The sequence below is a fragment of the Nycticebus coucang genome, chromosome 3 (genome assembly GCF_027406575.1).
Source record: "Nycticebus coucang isolate mNycCou1 chromosome 3, mNycCou1.pri, whole genome shotgun sequence".
NCBI lineage: Eukaryota > Metazoa > Chordata > Mammalia > Primates > Lorisidae > Nycticebus > Nycticebus coucang.
This window is the reverse complement of record NC_069782.1, coordinates 649421-668006: the sequence shown is the minus strand read 5'-3', so window position 1 is coordinate 668006 and position 18586 is coordinate 649421. Positions and strand designations below refer to the sequence as shown.

The 18586-nt window shown below is 47.1% G+C and overlaps 1 protein-coding gene across 1 annotated transcript in view; it reads left to right on the top strand.

The window, feature by feature from the left end:
* The window catches only part of MOV10L1 (Mov10 like RISC complex RNA helicase 1), a 58374-nt gene that overhangs the window by 6679 nt on the left and 33109 nt on the right, over window positions 1–18586 (top strand). Inside the window, exons 3-11 of the mRNA XM_053586548.1 lie at window positions 209–321; window positions 848–1035; window positions 3756–3899; window positions 4153–4391; window positions 4915–5047; window positions 7187–7381; window positions 9846–9960; window positions 15280–15457; window positions 15930–16000. Coding sequence (XP_053442523.1) covers window positions 209–321; window positions 848–1035; window positions 3756–3899; window positions 4153–4391; window positions 4915–5047; window positions 7187–7381; window positions 9846–9960; window positions 15280–15457; window positions 15930–16000 — 1376 coding nt within the window. The remainder of the gene's footprint in view (window positions 1–208; window positions 322–847; window positions 1036–3755; window positions 3900–4152; window positions 4392–4914; window positions 5048–7186; window positions 7382–9845; window positions 9961–15279; window positions 15458–15929; window positions 16001–18586) is intronic.

Below are 18586 nucleotides of genomic sequence, written 5' to 3'. Positions count from 1 at the left end.
TGGTTGGTCTATACCATTCTCTGTTCTGTTTAACTGTGGTAAATCTAGAAGAGAATTGAGGTTGATAAACCTGCTTCTAATCCTGGTAGAAGTATTTTTTTTTTAAGTTCAAATATATCACAGATATGATAGAAATTATTTCTGTGCATCAACTTCCAAGTAAACTGTACACTTGGTGTTGCTGGGGTTTCCTCCCTGGCCACTTCAGGTTTTGAGCCCTGCAAGGGAGACTGGGTGGAGGCTGAGTACTGGATCCGGCCTGGCACATGGAGCAGCGAGGCCATCTCTGTGAAGCCGCTGAGGTACAAGCGTGTGGACAAGGTATCGTGCCTGCAAGCAGTTGTTCTTGTGTTTACCAGACCTGCTCTTGGGGATAGTTTCCTTGCCCCAGGGTTCTCCAGATGTGTTGGGAAGCCAAGGTATAGGAAGTTTAGTCTTGGCCAAAGAGGAACCTATTTTCCTGTTGAAAATGCTTTGTTTCCTCAAGGAAATAGAGGCTAATCTAGAGAGTGCGAGTAGTTAGGTGCCGAGGCAGTAGTCACACAGAAGTGTTAGTGCTCTGGGGGAAAGGTGTATGCTGGCTCTACGAAGAGTGGGATAAAAGATGGCGTGAGCTGCCTGGCAGAGGGATGTGGTCTGGGGAAAGGAGACTGGGCGTAAGGGAGGTGTTTGCATGAGAGGCACCAGCGCAACTATGATGCAGCCCACACAGCCCCTTCCACCATCTCAGTGCCAAGGCATCTTCCCACATGCGTCACAGTGGGGGATGTTCTTTCCTGGGAGGAGGGCTCCAACCCCGAGACCTGACCTGTAGGACTTCCCGTGACGTCCAGCCGTGTGCCCACAGGTCTGCATCTCAAGCCTCTGTGGGAGGAACGGAGTGATCGAAGACAGTATCTTCTTCTCCTTGGACTCTCTGAAACTGCCAGATGGGTACATTCCCTGCAGAGGTGATGTTGTCAACTCAGTGGTGGTGGAAAGCAGCCAGTCATGCTACATCTGGAGAGCACTTTGCATGACCCCAGTGAAGAGGCGGTAATGAGAGGGCACTTCTTTTCTCTAGGAGGGGAGGGCTTGGCCTGGGTGAGTTCTGGAGAGTTGCTGCTCTAAGCCCAGTGAGCAGACATCCCAGGTTCTGAGCTGGTTGTTAAAAGGAGGGACTTCTGGAGGTTGCCTGACTATATAGAGTTCAAGGGTCCCTCTTTATCCTTAGTCTTATGTTGGTGACCAACATTTTTGGTGGATTCTTTGTCTTTTGTTCTTTCACATTTCGGCATTTTTTTTTTTTTTTTTTTGTAGAGACAGAGTCTCACTGTACTGCCCTCGGGTAGAGTGCTGTGGCGTCACAAGGCTCACAGCAACCTCTAACTCTTGGGCTTACCCGATTCTCTTGCCTCAGCCTCCCGAGCAGCTGGGACTACAGGCGCCCGCCACAGCGCCCAGCTATTTTTTTGTTGCAGTGTGGCTGGGGCTGGGTTTGAACCCGCCACCCTCGGCATATGGGGCAGGTGCCCTACTCACTGAGCCACAGGCACCGCCCCACATTTCGGCATTTTTAAAAGCACATATAATAGTAGGTTCTTGAAGTTGTGTGCTATGTCTGTGCCATAGAGACCCGCCTCCTACTCGGAGTCCGAGTGTGGTGAGACTTCCCTGAGACCCTGTTCTCACAGCAGCCCCAGCCTAGTCTCCTTCCCTGACTGCTTTTCTCTTCACAATCCTTGAGCTGCTTAGAGGGGTCCTTTGTTACCCTAGCATTGTCCCGTCTCCTTGGTAGAGTGTGATTTCTACATGGAGAACATGTTTTAGTTTGGCCTCCTCACCCACCTCAGCGTTTGGATGCAGACAAACAGCCATGTGCAGCCTGCATGACCTACAGGTTTGTGTGTACAGTGGGGTGCCAGAACGGCAAGATCCTGTACGAGCTTGGCCTTGGAGAATTGTGCAGCCAGCCCTTGCTCCTGCCAGATGCTTGTTTGGCCACTTGGTGACCAAGTGTCTTTTCCCATGAGACTCTACTTTCCTTGTGGAGTGTCTGGGACAGGGAAGCCAGTCACATGGCCCTCACCAAGGGCCAAGTAGCCACAGGAACTCTGCTTTCACTCGAGCCTGCTGAGTCTGGTGGTGCAGGAGGTAAGAGGGCCAGATTCCCTGACCTATACTACCTCCTGCATCTGAAGCAGGGCAGGGGCTATGAGCCCCCTTCTTGCATGCCCTGGCTCAACTGCTGTGGTCACATGAACATTCCGTGGAGGTGCTTTTTTTTGTGTGTGTGTGGTTTTTTTGACTGGGGCTGGGTTTGAACCCGCCACCTCTGGCATATGGGACCGGCGCCCTACTCCTTGAGCCACAGGCGCCGCCCGAGGTGCTGTGTCTTTAAACATTCCCTCTCCTTACTCTTCTCTCTAGGCCAGGAAAGCTTGAAAAAGGCCTGATTCTGGCTTGGCGCCCACAGCACAGTGGTTATGATGCCAGCCAAATGTACTGAGGCTGGCAGGTTTGAAACCAGCCTGGGCCAGCTGAACAAATGACAACTGCAACAAAAAAAATAGCCAGGCGTTACGGTAGGCGCCTGTAGTCCCAGCTACTTCGGAGACTGAGGCAAGAGAATCACTTAAGCCCTAGAGTTTGAGGTTGCTATAAGCTGTGATGCCTCGGCACTCTACCGTGGGTGACATAATAAGACTCTGTCTCAAAAAAGAAGGGAAAAGGCCTGATTCCGCCCAGCAGCATTTCTGTTCTCTTCTTCCCCTCGGGCCTTCTAGCCTCGTGTAGCCACTGCTGGGGAGCCAGGAGATCTCTGGCTCCTGGTCCTGGGCTTGCAGCTTCTGCATCCCAGTGCTGAGTCTAACCCTTGGCACAGAGCAGACAACAGACCAGCCTCTGCCTGGCCCCACACCTCCTGGAGGAGGAGCTAAACAGTTGTGGGAGCTAAACAGCCCCATTCTGTGGGTGGATCGAGTCAGGACCCTGGCCGTCCTGGCTCTTCTTCCTAGTCCTTTCCCGTTTGTTAGCAACATTGTCAGCTGTCTGCCACTAACACTGAGGGTCTCACTGCTCCCTATGCTCCTGTGCCCAGCTGGTTGGGGGTAGGCAGGCAGGGCAGCAGAGGGCCAGCCAGGCCAAGGTCTGTGTGGCTAGAAACTGCACTGGATTAAGGGCAGGGCTCACCCCAGAGTCCCTGTGTTCTTATATGGTTTCAGGGGCAGGTTTACCTTCTGGAAAGAGCCTGTGGACAGGCAGCAAGGAGACTGGAGCCTCCTCCCACGGTAGTGTCAGTAGGAGAAAGGGAGGAGGTGAGTCCATTTTGAGGGGAAGGTAAAAGCCTGTCATTTGCCAAGGAGCAACTTCTTGTTTGATTGTTCTCAAATACTTCAGAGCAACACAACTCTTTGCAAAGGTCAGTTTAGTAAGTTTTGTGCCTCCTGTTCTAGAGCCTAGAGGTGCTGGAGGGAAGAGGGGCAAGGGTGTAGGAAGTGAGGGTTCACTGAGGAGCATGGTCAGGACCATTCTCAGGTCGGCACCTGCAAGATACCACCTGTGTGTTCTCCTTTTCTCCAGACTTCATGGGGTTTGCAGTTTTCTTGGTGTGAAATGATTGCCTGCATCTTTGGATACCTTGGGCCTGTGCTTAGGCAGCTTCTCTGGGGCTTGGGGAGTCTTTGCCCTCCATCCTGCAGTCTGTCCTCTGGGCTAGGCAGAGGCAGAGGGCTGTGGCACTGCAGAGGGACACCTCTGTCTGGCACTTTTTGCAGAGATTCTGCTGCTGTTGGTGAGGTGGCTGAAGAGTCCTATGGAGCCCTATTATTAAAGAACAAAGGTGGTATTGAAGTTACTCAGATGACACATTTTGGAACACTCAAGGAAGGAGGAAGTAAGAGTATGGTGATCTGGATTGAGTAAGTTTACTACTTACAAGTTTTTAATGTTACATTAATGGCCTTTAAACTATAACTTAAGAATTTCTGTAGAACCAGTTTTGCCCATTTTTTTCCTTAATGAAGATCTTTTCAACACAAAATGTTCCTTTTATTTATATTCATAAAGACTTTGTAGTCACCATTTCCTAGTCTGAATTTTGTGCTTTATGATAAATGACTATTTTAGCTTTAGAAATCCTAACTGTATTTATGGCTAATTTTCCTTTTCAAGGAATAAAGGAGATGTTCCTCAAAACTTAGTCAGCTGTAAACTGGCTGGCTGGGATAAAGCTAAACAGTTCAGGTTCCAAGTGCTGGATAAAGACCAGATGTGCCCAGTGGTATCTTCCGTTTCTGTTCCTGAGAAGAATTTATCAGATGAAAATATTAATTCATTAAATAACTATAGAAAAAACATAACCTGTCAGACATCAGAGAGCAGTTTGGTGGACGACAGAAAAGTGTCTCCAGGTAGACATTCGAGCTCTCACTATATAAAGCGAATGGGCTGGGGGGACCCTGGGGCCCGTGACTGGGGTGGCCTCGCATAGCGCTCTGGGCAAAGGGTGGGTGCAGTGGCCAGAATACCCCAGCCACTGTTGTGCCTTAGCTCAGAGCTCTTTGGTTTTGGACCCTTCTCCTCTCTTGATATTTTGGGGCTGGGAGAGAGACAGAAGTAGTATGGCCAGTGGGCCTCAAGGAGTGCTTCAGGTGCTGGCCATTTCCTGAGTGCTTCTAAACCGGGGAGGGCCAATGGGGCATTCCAGGGACCAAAGACTACATGGTATGTGGCTTTTTCCCGGGGACATGGACAGGCTACCCACGTAGCCCTTTCCTGCTTCTGCTTCCTGTGGATTGTCAGCCATCATCCGAGTTTGCCTACTGTTTCTGTGCATCTGAGCACGTGCGTATATGTACAGGGTGTGTTCGTTTCCCAGTAGAAATGATAACTCTAGGAGGGAAAACTTACCTACGGGTCTAATTTCATTCCTAGATGACTGTACCTGTAGAGGAGAAAGTGGAGAAAAAGAAGGCACTTCACCAAGGAAGCAGGGGACAGCACCCGAGCTAGGGGGGCTTGTCCCTCCAGGGGAAAAAGCCTCCATGGTGGTCGTATGTGACGCAAAGTACGTAATCAGAGGTCTGGAGAGAGCTCCTTAAGGTGCACATGTGCATTTTAAAGTTTCATCTGTGATACTTCTTGGTTGGATATCATAAAAAACATTCAAGAGCATTTTGATGTGACAAAATCATAAGAAAAAGCACTGGTCAAAAAATGGCTACATGGGCTTCTCCCCACTTGAGACGATGGACGCTTATAGCCTGGGATGTCCACCATGGGCCTCAACATAGGACCTGACCCTCACCTTCACAAAGAATATCAGGTGTCTGTGAGGCATGAGCTCCCTCACTTCTCTGAGCCTTCCTTAGCCATTGCCACTCCACTCATTGCCTTCCTCATGAGCCCTGAGGCTGCCATCTGCTGCCATTCCTTCTCCAGGGCAGTTCCACTCTCCCTTGTAGGTTGGTCCCATCCAGCTGGCCCCCCAGGCCCATGTGGGTCCCTCTTCCTGTTCTCCCATATCCCCAACACCATCTAAGCTGCTTGAAAGTCTGTGGTCAACTTTCAACTAGACATTTGGGCCCTAGGCCTTCTTACCTCTCCTCTAAATTTGCTAATTCTAATTGTTTAATCTGATTAAATTACTGCTTTGCTTCAAGCCTATCAACATCAAACAATAGTTGACTAGTATATAGTCTAGGCTGGGCATAGTGGCTCATACCTGTAATACCAGCATTCTGGGAGGCTGAGGCAGGAGGATCCCTTGAGCTTTAGAAGTTCAAGACCAGCCTGAACAAGAGTGAGACCCTATCTTTACTAAAAATAGAAAAACTAGCCAAGTGTTTGTGGCGGGCTCCTATAGTCCCTGCTACCTGGCGGGGCTGAGGCAGGAGGATCACTTGAGCCCGGTAGTTTGAGGTTGCTGTGAGCTGTGATGCCAGGGCACTCTACCCAGCATGACAGAGTGAGACTTCTCTCAAAAAAAAAAAAAAAAGGGGGGGGGTGTCTCTTCAGTTGGCTGTGTGAGATGCAACTAGTTTAAGTGTTTTATCACTTATGACAACATAGAAATAGCCAAAAAAGCGTTAAGTGAGTGCCAAGTGTAGTATGCACAGAGGAAACTCAGCTAGAGCATAGCAATGAATTAGGCAGAAAGCAAGTTAAAAGTAGTGCATGTTTTGGGTCATGTTACACAATTCTAATTTAAAATTAGAAAATGTTTTTCTGATGAAAATGTTTTCCCCGGGCGGTGCCTGTGGCTCAGCGGGTGGGGCGCCGGCCCCATATGCCGAGGGTGGCGGGTTTAAACCCAGCCCCGGCCAAACTGCAGCAAAAAAATAGCCGGGCGTTGTGGCTGGCGCCTGTAGTCCCAGCTACTTGGGAGCCTGAGTCAAGAGAATTGCCTAAGCCCAAGGATTTGGAGGTTGCTGTGAGCCGTGTGATGCCACGGCACTCTACCGAGGGCGATCAGATAAGACTCTGTCTCTACAAAAAAAAAAAAAAAAAAAAGGAAAGAAAAAATAAAATCAAGCACCTAAAATAGTGTTTTCTGTTATTCTCAAACTTAATGGGGAAAACATTGTTGCAGTTGTCATTTTTGTTTAGCTGGCCCAAGCCAGGTTTGAACCTGCCACCCTCAGTGCATGTGGCTGGCGCTGTAACCACTGTGCTACAAGCACCGAGCCTTGATTTTATCTTTAGAAAGTATTACATTGCTTATTTTAGAAATTCTCTTTTCTCTGTAAAAAGAATTGTCAGAAAGTAAGGATGGGCTAGGCAGGGTGACTCACACATGTAATGCCAGCACTTTGGGAGGCTGAGACAGGAAGGTTACTTGAGATTAGGCGTTCAAGACCAATCTGAGCAACATAGCAAGACTTGTCTCCTAAAAAAAATGGAAAAATTAGCAGGACACAGTGACATGTGCTTACTGGTCCCAGCTACTCAGGAAGCTGAGGCAGAAGGATCGCTGGAGCCCAAGGAGTTTGAAGTTGCTATGAGCTTGTATGACCCCACTGCACTCAAGCCTAGGTGACAGAGTGAGACCCTGTCTCAAAAAAAAAAAAAAAAAAATAGCAAAAAAACCAAGGATTATTATTTTTTGAAAGCCCTGTAACTTTCCTTATATATTGCAAGAGAAATTATGTTGAATTTGCCTATCTTATTTATGATTAAAACTAAATTTAATTTTTTTTTCTCCAAGAAATTCTGGCCGCTGCAAGGAACTCCTTTTGCTTTGTTTTTCTAATTTCCTAATTGGGCGATACCTTGAAGTAAATGTTGTGAGTGGAGAGGAGTCACTGATAGCTATCCGTGAACCATTTTCTTGGAAAAAGCCTAAAAGTTCCCAAGCATTGGCATCCACAAAAACCACAGTTGTCGTGACTACACAGAAAAGGTACAGCAGCTGAGTACAACAAGGCTTTTGGTTGGTGCCTTTATCTGTTAAGGGAAGCAGACATGGCTGGCGGATGATGGCCAGTGCCTGGCTGGGGGAGGTGATACAGGAGGTCAAGCTGAGGTTTGAGCCTCCTGCTGCTCTGTTTGGGGTCTCCAGGGAGCTCCTAGGTGAGGCTCTCCACCCCTGCCCAGCAGCAGTGTGAAGTCCAAAAGAGGGGACCACATGCCCCCAACCCCCTCGGCCCAGCATGTCTCAGGCAATTTCCAGAGTAGGGTGGAGTTTGTACTCAGCTCCCACCACCTCAGTGTAGCTCATGTGGAGGTGAGCTACAGCAGGAGTGCTGGTCACGTGAGAGAGCCTGTGGAAGAGGGACACTGAGGAAGGCAGCATGAGGTTGGCTGGGGTGAGGGGGAGAGGGCTACCCATTTTTTACCTGTGGTGTCATCTCTGGAAAGTACTTTGGGTCCACATGTTCTCTTCTGCAGCTGTGAAACCAAAAAGCTCGAAAAGTAGTGTTTAAGTTTGCTGCCAAAAAATCCAAACTATCAACCTGTGAGGGTAGCTAGCGAACACTCCCCTGTTCACTGCAGGACGGATGGATGCTCCCCTGTTAGTTTCAGGTCAGATTAGGTGTGTGAGCTCAGGTGCTCCTTGGGAATGAGAAGTGTCACTTCTCTGATGTTGGAAACTCTGAATTTCAAGTCACATGTTGGCCCAGCAACAGTTTAAAAAATATAAGGGCTTATAGATGCTTACTAAACTGTAGAGAGAATCCGCTAGCAGAGGCGTATTGTGTGGTTATTCACCTATGGTGTTAGACTGTTTGAATCCCAGGAAAATGTGTGACCTTAGGCAAAGTGCCTTAGCCTTATTTGTAAAATAATGGCTACTTGATGTGGTTTGAGGAGTACAGTGAGGAAAGGCTTATAAAGTGACCAGTCTCCTTCCAGAAGTCCCTGAGCAAGTAGTGAGCTCAGAAAGAGAGCAGGATGTTCCTGAGGCACCAGGGCCTACAGAACAGCACAGAAGACTGGGTGTAATGATAGGTTCTTGTGCAGTGGTACAAGCAATGACAAGCAACCTTGTCGTTATCATTTGGCTTAACTAGAAGAAGGGAAAAATACAGACCAGCCGCATGTTAAGCCCAGTCAGTTATCTGCTTTTGAACACTAAAGTACTATCACTGCCCAGGAGCATCTCTGGGCTCCGTTTCCTGGCGAATTGGTGACCCAGAGTGCCTGGTCCAGGCTGACTTGAGTGCACTGGAAGGCCAGGAGTCTGCTGCCCACACTGGTGCTAGTGGGTGCCTCACAGGCCTTGCCCACCTCTGGGACCCCATCAAACAGCTGCAGTGTTCAACCTCAACCCCTTCTCAGATAGAAGGGCTGTCACTTAGCAGAGCTGTGCTGGCAGCCCTCTGTATACCAGTGCTTCCTTCACCTGGTTTCCAGACAGCTTGAAAACATTCTGTTAATCTAGCTCTTCTGGCCATGTGGCTGGACCCATTTACCTAAGCGTGTAGTGGTCATCCTGGTCACCTTTTGTCTTGTTCATATCGGTCTCCAGGTCTTGACCAGTACTTAGGAGTGCCCACTGCCTCCTGAGTAGGCTTCACACTCGAGTGCTAAAGGGACTCTTGCCACAGACCATAGAAAGGATACCTCCCTGTCTGCTTGTGAAGGGCTGAGCTGAAGGCACCCCAATAGGAGGCAGCAGCTGATGGGATCCAGAGGCTGGGCAGCCCTTTCTCCCCCCCACTCAGCGCTACCTCTGGGTCAAAGGCCATCTGGCCACCTGGCCACCTCCAAGCCTCACTGTCCCCTCCCAGCACCTCTTCTCTCCATTCTTCCCTTTCTCCTCCCTGCTACCCTGTGGGACTTGGCCTGTGGCAGTGATGTGCTTCATCCTGCTGGTGCCAGGAATTTGGTGAATTCCAACAGCCATTTCTGGGGAAAGGTGGAAGCTTGAGGGTGAGACCAGATTTCCCCCAGAAATTACAGGCCTAAAAAACAAAGGAAAGCAAGTTGAAGGCATGGCGCTGACGGAGCAGCCTTTTGCAGGTGGCTTTGTGCCCTGGCAAGGCACAGTGCTGATGCAACATCTTTTATTAGAAGTTCAGCAGGGAGAACTCAGCTGATAGAAGGTTAAAACCAAGCGCTGACAAGCTTACTGGTTTTAGGAGGTTCCTGGGGGCCCCATCACTATTGTGAAGCCAGAACAGTTGCATCTGCCTCTGTCCACAAAAGCAGGGGCTCTGCGGGGGGCCATTTAAGGAGAGGGTCCCAAAGCTGAGATGAAACTTGCTGACCACTGCTATAGGGTAGTCATTCTGTATTAGTTATTTTCAGTGTTTGGATAAACTTTGGTCTTTCTGAAATAGAAAAGGCTAAGTCAAACTGTGATATGTATAAAATGCCTAGTAATTAAGAATCATTTTTAACTTCAGAATTTATTTTTTAAGGAATTCAAGACGACAACTTCCCAGTTTTCTTCCACAGTATCCCATTCCAGATAGACTTAAAAAATGTGTGGAGCAAAAAATTGACATCCTGACTTTTCAGCCACTACTCGCTGAGGTAGGAAAAGTGTTTGATGCTATGTAGAATGTTTGCCTCCTACCACTCTGACTGTTTTCTGATAAAAGCAGGAAAAGCCCTTTTTGGGTTCAGAACTGACCTTGTTTGTTTTTTACCACAGGGGACTGGAATGTCTGGGCTCCACCACCTGCCCACAGCAGCCCCTCTGCCCCAGACCCTGTGCTGAGAGGTGTCCTGCAGCCTCCAGGTCATGCAGTGGGGCTGTGGGGGCTGGGGCAGGGAACAGGCTGGGGGATAGCTCTGCCACCAACCCAGCCTCCCTCCTCCAGACCAGGTGGCCTTTGTTAAGGGCAAGAGGTGCTCCAGCCTCTTAGCTGCTTTGCCCCCGTGACAGAACTTCACACTAGGAACAGGCAGGAATTCTCTCTGAGAAGAGGAGCTGAGCTCTTGCCTATAATCCCAGCACTCTGGGAGACTGAGGCAGGTGGATTCCTTGAGCTCAGGAGTTCAAGACCAGCCTAAGCAAAAATGAGACCCCCCCATCTCCACTAAAAATAGAAAAACTAGCCAAGCATTGTGGTGAGCACCTATAGTCCCAGTTACCTGGGAGGCTGATGCAGGGGGATTGCTTGAGCCCAGGAGTTTGAGGTTGCTGTGAGCTATGATGCCACCATGGCATTCTACTCAGGGCATAGAGTGAAACCGTCTGGGGGAAAAAAAAAGGACCTGATGAAAAGAGGACTCTTGAGTAAGACTGGGAGCAGCACTGACTAATAGTAGAACACAGGCCTCTCCTGAAGGTCGGGAGCAAGGCTGGGACGTCAGCCTCATACAGGGGTCAGCCTTTGCCAGAGCATTCTCTCCTTCCCCTACACTGGGCTACTGCTTCGTTCTGAGGTACAGATGATGTCATGGGGCTGCAGGGAAGTAGTGGCCCTGATGGACCTGCATGGATGATGGCACTTCTGAGTGCAGTGGCTGTAGAAGGAAGGTCCAGGAGAGAGAAAGTCTATTAACTGTGACAGAGGAAAGATCATTGCACTGTCTTCAGGAGGGTGCTTTCTATAGGGCTTTGAGTGATTCTGAAAGCCCTTAGCTAAACTGGGGTTCCAGCACAAGAGCAGCTGGCACTCCTGCTCTCACGGATGTGGAGCAGAGCCAGATGTGCAGGGTTGGCAGTGTACCTGCGCTGGGGCCTCCCTTTCATAGTTGTCCTGCTGTGACTAGGGTGTCTCCCATGGGAAACTTGTTTTATTGGCTGGTGCCTGATGACCTAAACGGAAGAGGCCAAAGCACAGAATACATCGTAATGCATTTACTTGAGCCACCATGAGGACAGCCAGCTGGAGACTTGAGCACAAGTAACCTGGACTATGGCTCTGTCTGCCCTTGGTTATAAGCAGGTTTTTAAAATCAAAAAAAGGACAGGGAATGGGCTGATACGATTGTCCACAATTCTCATTGGTTTACATGCAGGGGTCCACAAACTTTTTTTTTTGTTTTGTTTTGTTTTGGGCCAGGGCTGGGTTTGAACCCGCCGCCTCTGGCATATGGGGCCAGTGCCCCACTCCTTTGAGCCACTGGCACCACCCGGTCCACAAACTTTTTAAACAGGGGGCCAGTTCATTGTCCCTCAGACCGTTGGAGGGCCAGACTATAGTTTAAAAAAAAAAAACTACAAATTCCTATGCACACTGCACATATCTTATTTTGAAGTAAAAAAACAAAATGGGAACAAATACAATCACACCGCCTCATGTGGCCCGCGGGCCATAGTTTGAGGACCCCTGGATAACACTGATTAGCAATTGGCTGTGCGTTGTTATCTATAGGGTCTGGGACGGCAGTGTTAGGGTAATTTATAACTACTTGGGGCAGTTGCAGGCAGTTTCAGGAGGTGAGTTTTTAACTCAAGGAATGGGAGCACCACACTGTTTGGATTACTGTGGCTTTACAGTAAATTTTGACCATGTGAGTCCTCCAGCTTTTTTTTTTTTTTTTGGCTATTTGGATCTTCTGTATGAATTTTATAATGGGCTTTTCTATGTCTGAAAAACAGTCATTGGAATTTTGATGAGAATTGCACTGAACATGAAGATGGCAGTAACTATTAAGTCTTCCGGTCCATGAACATGAGAGTGTTTTCATTTGTTATGTTGTCTTTAACTTCTTTCAGCGATGTTTTGCAGTTTTCACTGTACAAGCCTTTTACTTCTTTGGTTAAATTAACACCTCCATATTTTGCTGCTCTTGATGCTATCTATTGTAAACAGAATTGCTTTCTTACTTTTCTCTTCAATAATTCACTGTTAGTGTTTAGAAATGGAGATCATTTTTGTATTTTGACTTTGTATCCTGGTACTTCACTGAATTTATTCTAACAGTTTTTGTGAGCTCTGTAGGGTTTTTTTTTTTTTTTTTTTTGAGATGGAGTCTCACTATGTCTCCCTCAGTAGAGTGCTGTGGCATCATAGCTCATAGGAACCTCAAACCCTTGAGCTTAAGCGATTATCTTGCCTCAGCCTCCTCAGTGTGTTTCTGTACTACAGGTATCCACCACAACACCTGGCTAGTTTTTCTATTTTTAGAGACGGGATCTTGCTCTTGCTCAGGCTGGTTTTGAACTCATGAGCTCGGGCAATCCACCTACCTCAGCCTCCCAGAATGCTGGGACTACAGGTGTGAGCCACCGCGCCCAGCCCCAACTCTGTAGGATTTTATACATCTAAAATCACCCCATCTGCAAACAAAGATCATTTTATTTCTTTCTTTCCAGTTTGAATACTTTTTCTTTTTCTCACTTAATTGCTCTGGCTAGGGCTTCCAGTACTATGTTGAGTAAGTGGCATTGTTCTTGATCTGAGTGGAAAAGTTTTCAGTCTTTCACCACTGAGTGTATTGTTCACACTGAGTTTTCCACATACGGCTTTTATCATATCAAGGTCGTTGTCTTCTTTTCCTACTTCAGTGTTTTATCATGAAAGTGTGTTGAATTTTGTCATATGCTTTGCCTGCATCTCTAGGGATGATCATGTGTTTTTCTTCATTCTATTAATGTGCTACATTGAACAATTTATGTACATTGAACCATCCTTGTACTCTAGGAATAAATCACACTTGGTCATGGTGCATAGTCCTTTTAATGAGCTGCTGAATTCTGTTTGCTAGTTTGTTTTTTATTTGTTGAGGATGTTTGCACCAGTGTTCATAAGGGATATTGGTCTGAAAGTTTTCTTTTCCTGTTGTGTCTTTGTCTGGCTTTGATATGGGGTAAATGCTGGCCTCAGACAAGAAGTGAGGAGTGTTCCCTACTCTTTAATTTTTTGGAAATTGGAAGGTAATTATTAGTATGTTATTCTTTAAATGTTTGGTAGAAATTTACTTATAAAGCCATCAGATACAGAACTTTTGTTTTTCAGATTTTTGATTACTGATTCAATTTCCCTAGTAATTACATGTCTGTTCAGATTTCTAAGTTCTTCGTGGTGTAGACTTGGCAGGTTTTGTTACTGGGAATTTGTCCATTTCCTCTAGGTGTTGGTATATAACTGTCCACAATCTCTCATAGTCCTTTTTATTTCAGTAGAATCTGTAGTAATGTCCTTTTATTTCTGACTTTAGTAATTTGAGTCTTCTCTCCTAGTCTGTCTAGCTAGAAGTTTGTTGATCTTTTCAGAGAACAAACTTTTGGTTTTATTGATTCTGTCTGTAAATCTCTCCTTAGTTCTCTGCAGTTTTCTGGGTAGTTCTTTTCTTTATCTCTGCCCTAGTCTTTCTCTCCCCTAGGAGCCAAGGGTCCATTTGTTTTCCCAGCACGAGTTCCATGTGGAGCTCTCAGCTGTGAGTCTCCTGAGCTCCTCCCTCACTGTTCTTGTGAATCTGGTATGTTTTGTTGTCATTCGTGTCCTGGTATTTTCTATTTTCCCTCATTATTTCTTCTTTTGATTTTATTCTCTGTTCTTTTGCACATAATGTATGTTGGCTTCTAGCTGCTCTGCTTCTGAGATTTTATCTTCATCCTCAGTTTTGAGAAATTTAATTTATAGTATGCTGTGGTTTTGTTTTTCTCACCAAGGTCTTGTGCTTGGGGATCATTGGGATTCTTGGGGGTGTTGGCTTAGTTTTCCTCAAATCTGGAAATTGCAACCTTCCCATCTTAAGGTGCCTTTGCTGCCTCCCTCGGTTCCTCTCAGGCTCACAGGCTGCTCTTATTTCCCAGTCTTTCTTCCTCATTGAGTTTTTAGATAGTTTGTATTGCTGCATCTTCAAGTCACCAATATTTTCTCTGTAGCATGTGATCTCTCCAGTGTGTTTCTGTCAGATGTTGTAATTCCGTGTCTCCGAGTTCCCTGTGGGTCTTCCGTATCTCTACCTACCGTGCCAGGTCCTCCCCGTGCCTCTGTGACAGCTGTCTTCATGTCCAGCTCCGTGTCTGTGTCATCCCTTGTTCTATTTCTGTTGGTGGCATTTTCTCCCATTATGGGTTGTACTTTTCTTCTTCACCGATGCCTGGTAATTTTGTTTGGATGCCAGACATTCTCAATTCAACACCCAACACTATGCTGGGTGTTGAATATTTTGTTTTCCTAAAATTATTTTTGAGTTTTGTTATGGGACACAAGTTACTTAGAAGCAAGTGAGATGGACTGGGCTTAGGGTGGCCTGGCCTGGCCATAGCTAGAAACAGTGAGACTTTGTAAGCCTGTGTGTTGAGTGGGACTAGAGTAATTCTTGATTTAGGTCTCACACCCTTCCTTTGTTTTTTTGTTTTGTTTTGATGGAAATGGCTCCATCTCTTCAACTCAGGGGCCATGTGTCTCTCTGGTTCCCTGTGCTGCAGCCTGAGAACTCCGTCTAGACTACAGCTGAGGAGCCATGGAGCTTGTTTCCTGAATCTCAGGGCCACTATCCTGAGCTACTTAATGGTCACCATAAACTATGTTTCCACTCTCTCTATTCTTCTTTAAATTATTTTTGGTAGGAAGGAAAGTCTGGTCCTCATTGCTTCATCTGGTCAAGACCTGGAAGTTCTGTTCTTTTTTTACACATGTCTATAGCAGCCAAACTCTACCCTTCCCAGAACGACCTCAGAAGACCTGAAAAAGGACAACAACGGGGTGGTTGACAATGATGTGGGCATTGAAGAGGGGAGCTATCTAGCTGCAGCCCTGCAGACCCCTGCTGAAGGCCAGGAATGTGCTGATGCACTCATGAACTATATGACCTTGGATCACCTTGCCTTGAATTTAGGCAGTTTGGACTTTCTAACCCCAGAGCTGAGATTTCCTGGATGTGGATGTGTTTGATGTATTGCTTTATTCTCACTGACTTGCTAATGTTTGCGTGTTTTTTCCCCAGCTTTTGAACATGTCAAATTACAAGGAGAAGTTTTCAACTTTGCTGTGGCTTGAGGAGATTCATGCAGAAATAGAACTGAAAGAGTATAATATGAGTGGCATCACCTTAAAGAGGAACGGGGACTTGCTGGTCTTGGAGGTCCCAGGGTTAGCTGAAAGCAGGCCCTCTCTGTATGCAGGTATGCGCGTTACCTAGCATGTTCTCCTGGGCAGACTAACAGACAAACCACTCAGGGAAAAGAATATTTTCTAACTGGGACCACTGCAGTCATGCTGCAGTTGTGTTATCTCATTGCCTTTCCTTTTCCTTTGGGTTAGAATTTCTCTAAAAACTTGAGCAGGCTGTACATGGTGACTCAGCCTATAATACCAGCACTTGGGAAGCCGAGGAGGGAGGATCGCTTAAGCCCAGAAGTTGGAGACCAGAGACATAGTGAGACCCTGTCTCAAAAAACAAACAACAACAAAAAGCCTGATCAGCAACCTTAGTACAGCAAGCACATTTGTCACATCTACATTGTGAGGCAGTGTAGTAATCCCAGTAGTGTTTGTTTTATTGCAAGTCTTCAGGGTTGGATTTTGTAGTATAGCACAGTACAGAAATTTACGATTTTGTATTGATTCTACACATGGTAATATATTTTTAACTAGGTGATAAATTGATTTTAAAAACTCAAGAGTACAATGGACATGTCATCGAATACATCGGCTATGTGATTGAGGTAAGAGGACACTCTCTTTGTAAGAATTAACACTCAGCGAAACCATTTAACCAGTTGGAAAGGTAAACATCCTGTCCAGCTTATTCTTTTGGAGAAACTGCTCTCTTGGGTGTTGGCTATATTTTGGAAAATTTAGAGCTATGGTGAATCTTTAAATATTGATACGTAAAGGGAACTTAATATTTAAAAAAATACTATAATTTTCAAACATGTAAAACATATTTCCCTTTTAAGTTTGATTTCAGTTGTGATGTTTGCATTGAGTAAAATTTGGGCACTGCATGTTCTGGAAGAGTTAGCATAGTGGAATCTGTGAAGGAAAAATACATGTGAGAGTCTGCAGCTCTGATGCTTGTGTGAGGGGATTTTATTGGCTCACCCAACTCTGGTGCTCCAGGTCATTCTGCATGTGGCACCTGCGGCTCTTGGGCGATTTTTACTGCTCACATCCTCATTATGGCACTGGGATCTGCACAAGTAGAAGACATACTCATCACTTAATGTAGAAAAGGAAAAGGAAAAATGCTGAAGCCTTTGCCCTGGCAGGAGAAAGGGTTGAAAGATCTAGCAGAGTCTGAAAAGGATCCAGAGAAGAGGCGACCTCTGGCCTTTCCCACCTCCTTCGCTCCCTTCTGCACCTTAATCCATTGTTCACGCTGTGGCTCAATTCTTACAATGTGGTATTTTCCCAGAGGACATAATCTTGGCAGGTTTTCAGAGATCTCATAGTGACTCATGAGACACGTTTGCCTCCAGTGTGATGAGGAGGGTAAAAAATCGCAGAGGGGAAGGCAGTGGAGGTGAGGGGAATGGCATGTCTTTGCTGCAAGGAAGTTCAGTCTGCTTAAGAGGAGCTGGAGGTGGCATCTGAGATGACCTTAAATGACCAAAATACAAAAATGTAGTGTCCAGGAAGGGCATGGAAGGTCATTTCAGGTGGCATGAAGGGCTTCAGCAGTGCCATAGAAGCTGGTGCCTCACAGTTGGAGAGTGGATTTCCTCAGCTAGGCCGCACAGCTAGTTACAGCAGTTAGGGTTTCACTGCACATAAGAAGCCTGTACTGTCTGGTAGCAGCAAAAGGAACATTGTTTTGAGACTAGTGGGCAGCTCCCACAATTGCCCTGAAGTGAGAAAGCCAGGGTTGGAGAACAGAGGTCAGGGAGAGTTTGTTGGGTAAATCACAGCAAAAAAGTGTAAGGTCTGAAGACCCCTAGATAGAAGAGCCCACATGGAGACTCTGGAGGGAGTTCTTCAGTTCTTTCCCCCTTCCAGAAGCTCTGATGCTTTTCTGGATTCCTTTCTAAATTCTAATAAAAGTCCTATCTTACCACTAAAAAAAAAAAAGTGTAAGGGCTGGTCTTGGGGACATGGCTCCCTTAACCTCACACAGAAACTAGCACAGCTGCAGGGCTGTGTCTCAGTGCAAGATGCCCGTGCTTTGGCCACCCTTTAGGATCCTCTATCCCTGTGCCCAGGGCAGCTGGATTCTGACCAAAAGTCTAGAGTCCTTAACTGGTCACGACATGAGCTCCAGCCACAGGACAAGGTTCACCTGACACATTTTGCATCTTGGGGAGGCTCACTGGAGCCCACGATCCCACTATGAAAAGGGGGCTTGGGTTCTGGGAGCCAGGACAAAAGCATCTTTCTTTCACAAAAGTGCATACCACCTTCTTCTTGTACTTGACCTTGTGAAGAACCTTCACAAACTCCTATGCTTATCTATATGCAGCAAATACCCTACTTTCTCCCAAAGGTCATGTCCAGAATCTTGCCACTATACCACCTCTAGATCCCAAGTCTTGGGAGCATCTCTTTCCGGGCACTCTGGGACTGTCTGGATTGCCTATAGCTGTGGACTTGATCCAAAAGTTAACTGCTGTGTACCACCATCTGAGGAGTGGGGGGCATCATCTAGCATGTGAGAGAGGAATTGATCCAATTGACGGTGAGACCAGCGTTAGAATTAGTGATTCCCCTTCTGCCTGTTCCTGGCTCTCCAAGTTAAGCAGCACTGCAGTTGGTCCCCCAGTCCTGTGCCTCCCACTTGCACTCCCTGGTGATGTGGCTGTGCAATGGGCACCCCTGCCCTGTGCATAACAGCAGCTGTTCAGCCTGTGCTGCAGGACCCCCTGCACTCACTGGCTCTGCATAGCTCACTTTTGCTGTTAACCAAGGTGGCACAAGGAGCCCAGAATGCCCAAGTGACCATCATGGCTTCCAAAGAGTAGACCGGGTCTGCCAAGAGGGAGGCCCTGGGTGCCAAAAATCACAAAAGCAGTAGAGTCAGGATCATAGGGGTGGGGCACCCACCACCCTCCACCCTCTTCCACCCTTTGTTCCTGAGCCTCACAGTCTGGCTATGGGCAGCCAGCACCCCAGGGGACTAATCCAGAGCTGAGGCTGCAGTCACCTGGGCCTCTGGAGGGGTCAGGCCCCTTGGAGGTCCACTGTCCTTGAAGCTGCTGCTCCAGGGCTGTGGAGTTCACAGTAAAGATCATAAATTCTTGAGTCTTAGACCATGGCTGTACTTGGTTCTCTGTGATCTAATTTCCTGGCCAGAGCTGTGATGTGGGCTGCTGTGA